General features: G+C 39.3%; 1 protein-coding gene across 1 annotated transcript in view; it reads left to right on the top strand.

The window, feature by feature from the left end:
* The window catches only part of fbxo41 (F-box protein 41), a 76,998-nt gene that overhangs the window by 29,775 nt on the left and 31,989 nt on the right, over nt 1–15,234 (top strand). The window contains exon 3 of the mRNA XM_079813001.1: nt 13,865–14,072. Coding sequence (XP_079669127.1) covers nt 13,865–14,072 — 208 coding nt within the window. The remainder of the gene's footprint in view (nt 1–13,864; nt 14,073–15,234) is intronic.

Here is a 15,234-nt window from a genome sequence, read left to right as displayed (position 1 = left end):
CAGCCACTTGCGGCACGAGTCCCGGAGCTGGTGCGCAAAGGTGAAGGGTCGGCCGGATTCGCTGAGGGTCAAGGTCCGGAACCGCTGCCGCTGTTGTTCTGGGCTCCGGCCGACCTGCTGCAGGATGGCGCACTTCAGGTCTTCGTAGGCCAGGAGATTCTGGACTGGCAGTTGGTGTGCGGCTACCTGCACTTCTCCGGACAACAGCGGCAGGAGCCGCATTGGCCAGTCCGACCGGGGCCACCCCCGGGACTCGGCGGACCTCTCGAAGAGGTCGATGAATGCCTCCGGATCATCCTCGGGGAGAGGTGGATGGTAGCGGCCAAGTCGGTGGTAGACGGGGTCTTCATGCTGGAACAGCTCGCGGACAGCTCGCGGTCTTCATGCTGGGCCCGAATGAGGGCCTCGAAGCGCTTGTCTTGCTCGGCCCTCACGGCCAGCAGGTCTTCGTGGGTCTGTTGGTGAAGACCGGCGAGCGATTGGACGAGGTCCGCAAGCAGCGTCTTTGGCGGGGTCTGCATAGCGGCGGCACTCTTCTCCCTTCCTGGGTTTCGGCACCAGTATAGTGTATGTTCGTGTAGACGTGGGAAGGAAGAAGACGGGGTCGGCGTAACTGGGACTGCACTTTATTTGATCTCACGATCCTAAAAACTGTCAGGCGCTCAGTGCGTTCAAAACTCAAAACCATTCACTCAGAACATGTAACGTTGCACTTCAAACTCAATATCTCTCTAGGCAGTCAGACGTGATAGCAGGCGTTTGCAGTCCCAGTCGTGGTATCTCTGTCCTCTCTCTCTCCCGACAGCGGCTTTTACGGTCTCTCCAGTTGCCAATTACTGGAACGAGACACAGGTGTTCATGATCTACACTTGACCTACTTACTCACCGCTCGTCTCCGCGATCCCTCTCTCCCGCTACAGACTTCGCAGAACCACGCCCCCTCTGCCACAAACATAATGTGTTTGATTTATGTTAAGTGTTTGCGACATGAATTTTAATGGTGAGCCTTTTATTTGTGTAATCAGGCTCTCAAAGTTGATAAAAATTTGTATTTACATTTATCAGCCCATATATCGGTTATCAGCTTTCAAATATAAAGAATTATCAGTATCAGCCAAAATGTTCATATCGATGCATCCCTTGTTGTACGTACATCTCTGCAGTGTAATCTAAACCAATTTAGTCAAACTAATAATCTGTAATACTTCCAAGCTTTCCAAGACCCTGTTTTTCCCCTTCTCTAATTTCATCTCATTAAACCACTCTTCTTCTTGTATCTAATTATCATTCATATTGTCTGGAGACTGTGTGTTGCTTACAGCCTTACATAATCATTTACTTTTCTGAATACAGTGAGCTGTTGATTAGCCCTTCACTGCTATTTTTATGTGCGCTTGAAATAATTGTCACTGCATTCATGTGGAGGAATGTTAAATGTCAAATGTATGGCTCCTATTTCCAGTAGACATCTCTGTATTCTCATCTGTTTGATTCTGATGCTGTTTGATTTGGAAAGTCTCATCCATTAAACTTTGCAAATTTGCTTATTGCAAACATAAATATAAAATGCAGATGTTTTCAAAGAGAATTTGCTTAGAATTTGCTAGTCTTGTTAAGACTACTAACTGACCGCATGAGCATGAATTTTAGCATGAACAAGTTGTTTTAGCTAATTTGTATGATATACACATACACTCACCTAAAGGATTATTAGGAACACCTGTTCATTTTCTCATTAATGCAATTATCTAATCTAGGGCTGCAACAACGAATCGATAAAATTCGATAATTAAAAAAGTTGGCAACGAATTTCATTATCGATTTGTTGTGTCGCTCGACTATTATGCCCCTCAATAAGACGTGGAGAATGAGTATAAAAAAGCACGGTTGAGGACAAAGCAGAGTAGAAGCGGGCGAGCCGTGCTGTACCCCTCGTACCCCGCAGCAGAAAAGCAAACCGAGCCGAACCCTACCAGTCGAAAAGCGCCATTAATAAATCGAAAAAGTGTGTTAATTGCAGCAAAAGTGACGCGACATGGCATGGCACGGGAGACCCACAGTGGTGATTCAGCACCTAAAACGAAAACATCTTGGAGTCCTTGATGAAGAGGAAGGGAGTTCAGCAGCAGGGCAACGTTAAGTCACTACAAAATCCCACTTTTGTTCCGTTTCGAAGTGAGAAGCCTGACGTCCCTCCAGTAGCTCTTCTGGTGCTTGTTTGCTCGTTATCCAGCATGACAAGTTAGCGTTATCTTGTTAATAACAGTAGTAAAGCAGGGGTGGTATAGTTTGCAAGACTAAAGACACGTTTTTATTCACTTGCCTTTTTTTCGCCCATTCATTTTTCAATCTGTTGCTATGTTAATTTCGTTGACAAATAATTTGTCAATATTTTAATCAACAACATTTTTCACAGACAAAAACGAGACGAAAATCAAAACCAGCTTTGAATGACAAAAACTATGACTAATATCTATTTTCGGTCAGCATTCAGTTTTAAAGTGACAGCAGTCCATTTACCTGCTTCCATTTGTGCTCTTAATATTAATCAAACAACAACAGACAGAGACAATCACCTCTTTAGTTTTAATAAGGATTCATTATATTTATTATACATTAATTATTTAATCCATATTTAATCTATAAGGAATGTTGTATGCAAGTTGTTATAAAGAATGCATATCATTCACTGAAAATAAGACATTGTGTTCTTCTTTAGGAGGAGTAGTTTTATTTAATTGTTACATAATTTTTTTTTATATGTCACAGCAGTTATATCTGTGTCTGTATTGCATGTTTAAACTTTAATATAATTCATATTAATAGGTTAATACAGTAGATGTTTTATCCAGGAGTATATCATGGGTTTGGACATTTTAGAGAAATTCTTAATGCATTACAATTTAACTGAACCCATTAAATTTTGTTTGTGAGTGTGTGCATCTGTGTAGTGTGTAGTGTAGAGAACAAGTTCTAACATCCTGTTAAGTTTTCTGATTTGTATTTTTCTTTAAAAAAAAAAAGAAAAAGAAAGATTGATAGATTTATTGTAGCTACCTGTGCACTTTCTGAAGATTTTTTGTGAATTTGCACTGTCAGTTCTGTTTTTGAATAAAGGATTGGAAATTAATGTTTTCAGTTTTTTTATCTGATGCATTGATTAATCGAAAAAATAATCGACAGATTAATCGATTATTAAAATAATAATTAGTTGCAGCCCTAATCTAATCAACCAATCACATGGCAGTTGCTTCAATGCATTTAGGGTTGTGGTCCTGGTCAAGACAATCTCCTGAACTCCAAACTGAATGTCAGAATGGGAAAGAAAGGTGATTTAAGCAATTTTGAGCGTGGCATGGCTGTTGTTGCCAGACGGGCCGGTCTGATTGTTTCACAATCTGCTCAGTTACTGGGATTTTCACGCACAACCGTTTCTAGGGTTTACAAAGAATGGTGTGAAAAGGGAAAAACATCCAGTATGCGGCAGTCCTGTGGGCGAAAATGCCTTGTTTATGCTTAGAGGTCAGAGGAGAATGGGCCGACTGATTCAAGCTGATAGAAGAGCAACTTTGACTGAAATAACCACTCATTACAACCGAGGTATGCAGCAAAGCATTTGTGAAGTCACAACATGCACAACCTTGAGGCGGATGGGCTACAACAGCAGAAGACCCCACCGGATACCACTCATCTCCACTACAAATAAGAAAGAGGCTACGATTTGCACGAGCTCACAAGCAAAATTGTTGCCTGGTCTGATGAGTCTCGATTTCTGTTGAGACATTCAGATGGTAGAGTCAGAATTTGGCGTAAACAGAATGAGAACATGGATCCATCATGCCTTGTTACCACTGTGCAGGCTGATGGTGGTGGTGTAATGGTGTGGGGGATGTTTTCTTGGCACACTTTAGGCCCCTTAGTGCCAATTGGGCATTGTTTAAATCCCACGGCCTACCTGAGGATTGTTTCTGACCATGTCCATCCCTTTATGACCACCATGTACCTATCCTCTGATGGCTACTTCCAGCAGGATTATGCACCATGTCACAAAGCTTGAATCATTTCAAATTGGTTTCTTGAACATGACAATGAGTTCACTGTACTAAAATGGCCCCCACAGTCACCAGATCTCAACCCAATAGAGCATCTTCGGGATGTGGTGGAACGGCAGCTTCGTGCCCTGGATGTGCATCCCACAAATCTCCATCAACTGCAAGATGCTATCCTATCAATATGGGCCAACATTTCTAAAGAATGCTCAACACAGTTAGTCTTGTTTAAATATCTTTTTCATGATTTACCGCAAATACCATGTTTTACCATGCCTAATATCGATCTAGTTTACTGAAGTGTGCAACAAGGGTCTCATAGTAGCCGCCGAGCGAACACACAGATTAGCATTATACCATAACCTTCAACACACTCAAATAATGTATCTAATATGATAAAACAGCGGAAGCGTCGTCAGCGGCATAATAAAGAATTGTGCTAAATTATCAAGCTACGTCTTTGTTTTGAATAAGCGACCTCTAGTGGCGAAAAAATTACATACAGTATTGTGGCTTTAAAGGGGTGATAAAACGCATTGTTTTGAAGGCTTGATTGTGTTTGTGGGGTGCACTGTAACATGTGTTAATGCTTCGTTTTTTAAAAAAAATCATTATTTTTCATATATTTGACATTTATTCTACACTGCTCTGTCCCTCCTTGTAAAACGGTCTGATGCTTTCCGGGTTGTATGAAGCCAGTCCCTCAAAAATACGCAAAGGGCTCAGATTGGTTAGCTGGCCCAGTGTGTTGTGATTCGCTAACCGCAGTGTACGTTTGTCGGAAACGTCACGCCCCTTACCTTACCGGTAGACTGTGCTTTGGTCAGTATTAGAAACGATGGCGTCAATAAAACCACACCAATCTGAGCCCGAATCAGACCCAGAACATTTTAGTGAAGATGATCGAGCAGAACCTGTTCAGTCCTCAAGAGTAAAGACTGCGGATCTATAGTGATCGCTACTGAATGGCACTGTTACTTTTGTATTTTTAGAACGATTATAGCCAAATATCTGTCGCAAGAACTATTAACCCAAAACACTAAACACTGGCTTTACTATAGTAGCCAAATCACACACAGAACCATGTTTAGCATGCCTGTAGATAAACAATACATAAAAGCTCTAATCAAAGAATCATTTACACTAATGCCAAGTTCGCTGTTGAGATTTTAACGTTAGTGTTTGTAACGATAGGTGTTCGTCGGATAACGTTAAGTATGAATAAGCATTTAACAGACTGGTTTGCAGAACATTGTCATCTGTTTACTTCCTACAACCTATTACAGGAAAACACATCGATGAAAAATAAATCAGACTTACAGGTTGTGGCCCGTAAACAGCTTCTGTTTGTAAATCCAGCTTTCAGGTCAAGCCGTTGTGCATATCCTGCATTGACCTCGCGAACATTGTGAAAGTTTTCCTCTGTGAAATGTGCTGCGGGAGGGAGCCCCGCGCGCGTCGTGCATTCACACACTGGCAGTGTTTGTCTTATGCAGCTGACGTTGTGCAAATCCGGTGTTGAACTCGCGAACATTTTGAAAGTTTCCCTCCGTGAGATGTGCTGCGGGAGCCCCGCACGTGCCTGTTCCCTTCTGTCTCATACACACGTGCATATAACATGTTGTATGTTAAACGCTCTGCAACGCACCCCTGTCCCTATGAAGGCTGAACAAAGCAAGTACCCCAGACCTGCAATCCGGATGAATATAACAGCGTTTCCTCGGCATCGCGGCAACAACACTCCAGCCTAACTATACCACAACAGCGCCGCGATACAAAATGGCCTCACCCCCCCCTATTTAATATTCTCGGAGGAGGGGTTTATGTAAATATTGAGCCTGGTGATGTCACCAACCCTGGAGGAATGTGTGTAGTCGCCTACTGGCCGTTTGCTGTAGTTCTTAGAAATGGATTTCTTTAAAAGCAAATATCTCCCTTTGCTTTAAACTTTGAACGTTGTAACTTTGCAGATGTTGTTTATGCTAAAGCAGCAACATTACACGCTAGCTTAAGTTAGAATAGTGAAATCGTGGTTTACCACCCCTTTAACAGATACAGTGTGCTGCATACTGTGCACTGTAACATAATTTTTAAATATAGCATGCAATGTATAAAAAATATCAATTTTTTTATTTCGACTTTCATATTCACTCATTGCTTCTGTACTAATTCATTTCATTATGTATTGTGCAGCTAATATTCCATAACACTTGTATTAGTCATCTCACCTGTCATATTATAAGTTGAATGAAATGGCTAATTAATTTTAAGTAGAAATGTTCTTTAAAGTAGAAATGTTCTTTAAAACTCTCAATGCACTATTCATACATTCTTTGTTTTGGCAATACATTATTGTTTAAAGACATATCTGACAGCCAACCAATAGTTGTTCCCATGGAAACTAGTCCAGAAACCAATCTTTATGCATTGAAAGATCAAGGTTTCTTTTTAATCATATTCCTCCTTTTTTAGAATTCTCTGAATACAGGCTGAACCTAGTATGCCAGCCTCACTGGTGTCTTGCAAGGTTGAGCAGCACAACCATAGAATATAGTCCCTCAGATCTTAAATGCACCAGTTTGGTTCTGGAAGTAAAAATCCCATGCATTTTCTCCATAGGGGAAGTGATTTTGAATGAGGTTGAGGTTGTTAATCGATGGCATAAGCTTTAAGCCATCAGCCTGCATTATTTCAACATGTTTTTTTATTTTTTATTATCATGCTCAAGAGCAGAATTATTCGTGAAAAACTACATTACCTACGATTCTGCAAAGAAATCGCCACCAATCAGAGAATCACTACAAGCAAATCGCACCAAAAGAAAACTTTAGTGCCCACCCAGTCAGTTTCCCCATTCTCTCAGACAACCTAAATATGTATGCATGATATGTAGAGATAAAGTTAGTTTGTATTTATATAATCAACATCTTTAAATAATCAGTAAATTATTTAATTTGATTATTTCATCCGCAATGCTTCATGGGATTGTATTTTTTTCCCCTCATTAAAGCCATTAAGTACACAGTCTTGTATCAGTCACTTTTTACTTATTGGACCTGCTTGGAGCCGGAAACTGTGACGCTTGATGACTTAACAACCAGACTGACTGAAATAACTTTTTATGGGTATTCAATTTGGTGCCTGATTAGAAATGACATAAAAATTAAGACTTTGGGCCAGATTTACTAACAGCTTGCGCCAGCGCAAACCCTCTTTTGGCATTAAAAAAACCCCTACTGTCAGGATTTACTAAAGACACGCATTGAAAGATTAGCGCTGAAAATGCATGGACAGGGTTATTTTTGCGGCTGACCTTATTGCAAATGCATTTGTAGGAGTTTCCCTTTCAGATGCAAAATTTATGGGAGGAGAGTATTTAAATGATTCATGCAAGGTGATTTATTAGTGTTTGCGTTAGTCAATTTACTGGTATTTGTGCCATTATTTAACTCCCAAAAAATCATGTCATAAACCAGACGCTAATTTGCGCTGCTCTTGGTAGATCGGCGTCTGTGTTCTTTAAATTTCCACTCCCACCTGCGCTTTTTTTGGATTAGCGTCTGCCAAATGCATACATGTATTAAAATGCTTACAAAGCTTACTGGTTAGCTTACAGTTTAGTGCTAACTGATTATTCTGCTTACCTACCATATCTTGATGTTAATGTCTACCAATAAAAACAACACCTGATGGATTTTTTGACAACCAGCTATTTTGAGAACATCATATGCTTTTGATCAGGCAAGAGAAACGGCTACCCCTTGGAGTCCAAGCAAAACTGGTTTCTGGGGGGATCGTATCTTGCACAACACCAACAACATCATATCTGAGCAGTTTTAATCCTTTGCTTTTAGATAAGGGCTGTGTGGAACTAACCTGGCACAGAGGTTATCACACACTCTCGGACTGAGTTCTGTCATACATTTCAGATTAAACCATGAGGTATGACCTCGAGTTGAGATTTGTTCTTGGTTATAGAGGTTTGTGTACACTAGAGAAATGTTAGTTCTCTAGCAGAGCACTTTCTACAGTCAAACTTAGAATTCGCACAGTGTGAATCTGAAAGCCAGGCTCCCTCTCTCAGTGTGCTTTGCTTGTAGCATATTGGAATTTAGATATCAGCTTTTTGGGCTGGTGGTCTTATTTGTATTCATGTTTCCCTGTGAAGATGGTTCAGTCAGCTCCAAGACTGTAAGCTACACTGGGAGAGTTTTGATTAGGGCAGACAGCGGGAGGCACACTAAAATATGTTGAGTTGCTTAGGTTACTTAATTGTGCTTGCTTGATTCTGCTACTTAAGTTCACCCAAAAATTAGGTTTGGAACAACTTGAGGGGGAGTAAATGATGACAGAATTTTCATTTTTGGGGTGAACTATCCCTTTATTTGTGTTCTCTTTAAAGGTCACATGGCATGGATTTTTTATTTTATTTTATAATGTACTCTGAGGTGTACTTATATTGTTAGTATGATTTTTACATCATAAAATGTCATAATTTAGAAATAAAAGGCATTTTTTCTATACTGATGTTTGCCCTGTGGCTGAATGCCCTGTTTCAAGGGGCGTGTCTGCTGTGAGACTTCAGTAAAAACGCCCACTGTTGTGATTGGCTGACATCTTTGCATTTGAAATGAGCGGAGGGGGCGTGGTTTAACGAGGTCTACGAGGCACAAGGCTGTGCCAGAGAGACGGATGTCACTTCTCATCAGTTCTCTCAGCACGTCTCAGTTCAGTGAACTGTTGTAGTTACTAGCATATACTTCAGGTTATTAGTTTATTTCTAGTCGGAGGGACTGTCACTCATGTCAGAAAGTTAGTAACTTTAGTAAATGATGGATCAGCGCTGACTCGAGACGCAAACCGTTTAGAACGATTCAGTCCAATTTGGTGAACTGGTTTGACCGGTTCACTAAAAAGAACCGGTTCAAAAGAACGATTCGTTCGCAAACCGGACATCAATGGACCAGAGACGGAGCGATTGCTAACAAAGTTATATATTGTAACTACTGAGTTGTGAGAGCGCTGTCAGCGTGAGTTTATTGTGTTTGTATCTGAGAGTTCTGAATAAACACGAGTTCCAGTCACGCCGAGCCCGTCTTCGTCCTTAAAACCTACTTTGTAACACATGTAATGTACCATTACAGGAGATGAACGAGTTACGAGTATGTGTTGATTATAGCATTTTAGATATTTTCCTATCATATGAAAAGCGTCATTGACATGCATTGAGTACACAGTGCAAAAAAAGACACAACAGTGCAGTAATCGAATGTAATCCAGTTTATTGTGGTGGGGATAGCTGGCTAGCCTAGCCCGGAGGCCCTCACGCTTACCCCCCTTCTGCTTAATCTCGCGCCACGTTTGGTGCCTCCGCTGTGGGCCAGATGCAGTACTGGGGGTCGGTGATGTTGAAGGCCGACCGGCCAGTGCAGCCAGAGCTTCGGCGTCTGTGAATTTTATCTCTAAAGATGTGGCTCTGCCGATGTTGAGAAGAAACTCACGACTGTATGCACATTTTAGAACAGATAGACGCGACGAGGACGTACAAAAACACTGACTCACAAGATAGAAAACACCGTTCTGTCAGGAGAGAGAGAAGCCGCAGCACGAATAATAAAGTTCTGTGTGAACTTGAATAATTAGCCACACATCAGAAATCACTGATCACAGATCAGAAGGAACTGAAAAAAGACTTCTGTTTTCATTTGTACATCCAAACACTGAGAAACTGCCAGCATTCACTCGTTCACAAGCCATGATCTCTCGAGGACAAACAAATATGGTGCTCGCATGGCCGTGCCAAATTCTCTGGGCGGAGGAAAGGGAGGTAACTGTTCCTGTTATGACGTCATAACAGGAAAATTCAAGATCAGCTTGTCTGGGCTCTCATTTTCTCGAAGGCAGAGAAAGACAGCCAGAACTCGGTTTACACCCATCAAAATTTCTAGCCACTTGGGGACAATATTCAGGCTAGGGGAACTCATATTAATGTTGAAAAACCTCATAAAATGAAAATTTTATTCCATGGGACCTTTTTAAAGGTATAGTTCACCCAACATTGAAAATTCTGTCATAATTTACTCACCCTCTAGTTGTTCCAAACCTGTATTTGTTCTGATTTACACAAAGGAAGATATTTGGCGTTTGTAACCGAGCAGATCTCAAAATATCTTCTTTTGGGTTCTGCAGAGGAAAGAAACGTATACAGTTTTTGGAACAATTTGAAGGTGAGTAAATGATGGCAGAATTTTAATTTGTGGCTGAACTATCCCTTTAAGCAGCCTTTCCACTATCATTGACAGAGCAGAAGTCATTTATTTCCACTTTGCATATGCAGAATTTTCGGATCTTGCAATATTTCAACTTTTGCGTCAAGACCGTCAGTGATTAGTGAAGAAAAAAAGTGACAATTACCAATAATTTTCCACTAAAACCTTATTTTTTTTAAACTCTAAGTAATTACAACTAATTTATAAATATGGATAATTGTCAGAAATTATTATAATTGTTAAATAATGATTTATGTTGATTTAAAGACCTGTTTGCAAATTTAAAAGAATTGCAGAGTCCACACCACAACTATAATGATAACAACACAAAGGAGCAATATTGTTGGAATCACTTTCAGAAAGATATTTTTTTCCAGCTGATGAATAATAAAAACAATGACAGCCGATCAGAATCCATCCTGCTTTGAAGAGCTCAAGCATATCTGCAGTGCGCTTTTCATAAACAGAACGTTATTGTGTGTTGGTGTGGATGCCAATGTAGTTATTGTTAGGTTATCGTTCTTGAGGTGAACAGGAGCTATAGCATTTTATGTAGAATTTGCATACGCCCTTGTGAGTCATCATTACTTTTGGTCCTTTTTTCATATAGAGAAATACTGTTATTTTAATAAAAGAACATATATTTGCATAAAAAATTTTTTTTCTTTATTCTAATAAGTATATTCTCACGTTAAGATATACACATGGACTATAATCCATGAAACGGAAATTTGGATTCCATGGGGTCTTTAATACAAACACACACTGATCACAGTGTTACTTTCCCTTGAGAGGCCAAACACATTATGGTAGATAAACAGATTTATCAAGCTGACCGAAGAAATTAGGTGCCAGCCCTTTAATTACTAGAGTTCAAGATACAGTGTGGGGCAGATGCAGACATCATGTATACGGATGTGCGTGTGGTATAGCACACAGTGAACGCACACTGCTCTTCCCAGCCTCCACATTACTGGGCCTGTAATTAGTCTCGTTTACACTGTGTTGATTGACTGTTATTCTCTCTGTTATGTACCTAGTACTCTGTTTGTCTCTGTTCCTCCAAACAGTGTTGACCTTTACTACAGTAAGAATACTGCAGGCAAATGAATAGAGAGCAGTTGTTCAAGAAGTGATTACACAAGCTACTGAAAAACTCTTTTGAATTGAACAGTACAGCCAAAAACTCATATGTATTCACCCTTAGCCTAGGTCATTTTAAACTTATGTGACTTCTTCTGTGGAACATAAAAGGAGCTTTTTTTGAATATTTTGGTTGCTTTTTTTGGTTGTTCTTTTTCAAAGTTACAATGAATGGGGTGTCATGACTGAAGCCTTCATGCCTCAAAAAGGACACAAAGCCACCATAAAATGATTCACATGACTTGAACTCTATTCCATGCAGTGCTTTTTTTGTATTATTGATATACTATTACCTACAAACCTACATAGTATATTAACCTATATTTTGAATTAGCATTTTTTCTTTTCATTTTTCATTTTTTATTTTAGTTTAAGTTTTACCCATTGTACAGTATGTGCTTTTTTTCACTTTAATATCACTGTAATTTATTTGTATACATTTTAGTACAACTCAAACATATTTATTTCAATTATTTGCCAAGGGAACATTTCACTTTTTTTTTTTTTGCATTTTTATTTTAGCTTCATTTTAATTAAAGCTTTAAAAATTAAAATTATTGATAGTTTTAGTTTTAGTGAGCAATAAAAACTCTTCCAACTCCAACTCTATTTAGTTATCGTGTTCAAAGCATTAGACCATCTATTATTACATCTTTACAACCTTGTACAACCTTACTACCAACAGTAAAAAGGAGAGAACATATTTAAATTCTTCTTTTTTTTTCATTGTACATTTTTGTCCCTGATTTCCCTACTGATCATGAAATAAGTCTTGATTTGCTGAAGATTAATTATTGCACGAGAAACATACTGGAAATAATAATTCTAAGTAACGTGATGTACACCAGATCCATGAATTATAAAAAAGGCTGCACCGCAGACTACAGTCTGTCTGACATGATAATTTAATAGAGCCTGATCTGTATCATTGTTATTTACTTAAAAGATCATTTGAGATTACACAATTACATAAATGGCAGCGAGATCACATTTACGCACATTCATTTTCCTGCTTTATAAAATGGCGCTTTTCATTTTTGTGGATAATTAAAGCTTCTTCCTTGAGCGCAGTAACTGTTGCGTATTCACTTTGTCCTGTGACGTTGTTTGCAACCTATGTTGATGAAATACTCAAGATGCCAGTATCTCAATTTTATTTGTTGGCGTATGAAAATGAAAAGTCCAACTGTGTGAGAATCTGCTAAGAGCGTGAGAGAAGCTTAGAATAGCTGAGGTGATGGTGTCGACAGAGGCGCAAGCTAGTGTTTATGTGTACAGAGACATTTCCTACACCGAGATAACAGTTGTCGTGCTTTCATTGGCTGTACGCACGCTCCAGGGATTTGCAGAATGCTAGAGGAGATAAACAAGCATGAGAAAAGGGACAAATGAGAGGGAGAAGGTGGTATCAGATGCCCTTTTCCCCTTTGCCAAGGTGTGACCGGTTTAAATTTGGATGGTCTGTAGTTCTTTACAGAGGACCTATTAAGCTTTTGTACATTTTTAACTTTCGTTGATGTGATCTGTGGAAACATTAAAAAGCACTGCAAAGTTACAAAGGACAAAGTCCACTCCAAAGGGATTTTTCCTCTATATCAGTAAGCTCTGTTTCTGAACTCTCTGAAACGTCTCAACTGTAGTCTTGAGTTTTCTTCCGGGAATGTACACCTGCACAATATTCCTAATTTAAATAATTCCTGCCAAAGACAAACACCAAAAAGGGGGGAGAGGCCTGGTTCAGTTGGGTTAGTGTGTTGAAACACGTGGTTATGGTAATGGACGTGACATTTCCGAAACATGCTCGAAGCGATTGACCGATCACAACACACTGGTCCAGCCGGCCAATCAGAGCACATTATGCTTTACCGAAGGAGGGGCTTCATAGAGACTGTAACTACACAGAGTGTAACTGACAGACTGGGAAGAGAGGTACTGCAACAATGTAAATATATGAAAAATTATTTGTTTTTTTGAATATTCAAGCATGAAAACCTATACCAGTAGACCCCAAAAACTTTGCAAAAGAGCATAATATCCTCATAAAGTCCTTTGTCCCCGTCCTTCGGATGAGACGTTAAACCAAGGTCTAGGCATCCTGGCCTAATTTGCCCATTGGCCTCTGTCCATCATTGTAAAGCGCTTTGAATACCCAGAAAAGCACTATATAAATGTTACAAATTATTATTATTTTTATTATATGGGTATATAGAGGGAATGCTGTGATGCATAAGGTCATACATACACCACACTAAACTGCCATGTTGTTAGAGATACACACTTAATACTCTGAACACACTCAATATCTTGAATACATTGATCAAACTGACAATGCTATCACTAAATTCGCTTATTGTAATTGTCACAAATTTCTTTCTCCTTTTCATTCATTTCCTGCTGACTCAGAGAGGTGGCCCAGATCGACCAGTTCCTGCAGGAAACAGCTGCGCGTGAAGCCAATGCTAAACTGCGTCTTCAGCAATTCATCGAGGAGCTGTTGGACCGAGCCGACCGTGCTGAGAAACAGCTCCAGATTATCAGCAGCTGTGCCACCACCCCCAACGGCAGCCTGGGACACTGCAGTCTGCAAGGATCCAAACATAATGGACGACAGGTACGGTAACTGAGAGAAAGAGACAAAAGAAGAAGAAAAAAAACATGACATTGGAGCGATTCAGAGATTACACCTGTATTTGTAGTCATTTATGCATATTTTGATGTGACTGGGCTTTTTATCAATGCAAAATCCATCGTGTAAATCACTAACTGTTTCGATATCTACATGGAATAACCATTCAATTTGCTTCTAAAAAAAACTTACAACATATATTGAATGCAAAGTGTGGATCTGGTAGTCATGTACATTATAGGTGAAAAAAGGGAAGACAATTATCTCTATAAGTATATGTGCCCAAGGTGCAATCCTGAAGAGTAATACATTTGTTAGGGTTACACATTTACCTTCACATGGCCTTTCATATTTGATGACAAATTACATTTTTCTGAGGGAACAAAATGTGAATTATTTCATTATGGTGCAAATACAAAGCTGCTGTCCGTAACTTTTTTTGTGTTCAAGATTTACAAAAATCATATAATGTGAATGTACAACATGAATCCATTTTCCAAACCGTGTTTTTGTCTTACCCTGAATCATTATGGTACACTTATAATAAGTGTTTATATTGGGACTATTTCAGACCAGTCTGGTAGGAAACGCTGCGGAGGAGCACAGTCCCGGCGTGACTCGCCATAGACGTAAACAGAGAGAAGTGGCTCCGGCTGCAATGTTCTTCATCGAGACGCATGCAGTTCTGTTTATTAACCTGCTAGAGCGCCAAAAGTTATGGACTGCAGCTTAAAATGAGTTTAAATTTGGCTTGATATTTTGAAGTCATTTGCAAGTACTTTTATTAAGCAAGGCACATTAAATTGATCGAAAGTAACAGTAAAGATTTCTGCAATTTTTCTAATGAACGTTCTATCCATCAAGAAAAATATTAAGCAGTACAACTGTTTTCAACATTGATGATAATAAAACATTTTTTTCTTGAGCAGCAAATCATCATATTAGAATGATTTCTGAAGGATCGTGTGACACTGAAGACTGGAGTAATGATGCTGAAAAATCATCTTTTTTTTCAAAAATTACCTTTTGAATTATATTAAAATAGAATAGTGTCATTTACATTGTAATAATATTTCACCGTATTACTGAATTTTTTTATCAAATAAATTCTTTTGAATGGTTGTGTATACAGCATGTGTATAGATTT

Source organism: Gobio gobio, assembly GCF_949357685.1.
Source record: "Gobio gobio genome assembly, chromosome: 3".
NCBI lineage: Eukaryota > Metazoa > Chordata > Actinopteri > Cypriniformes > Gobionidae > Gobio > Gobio gobio.
This window is presented reverse-complemented; position numbering and strand designations above follow the sequence as displayed.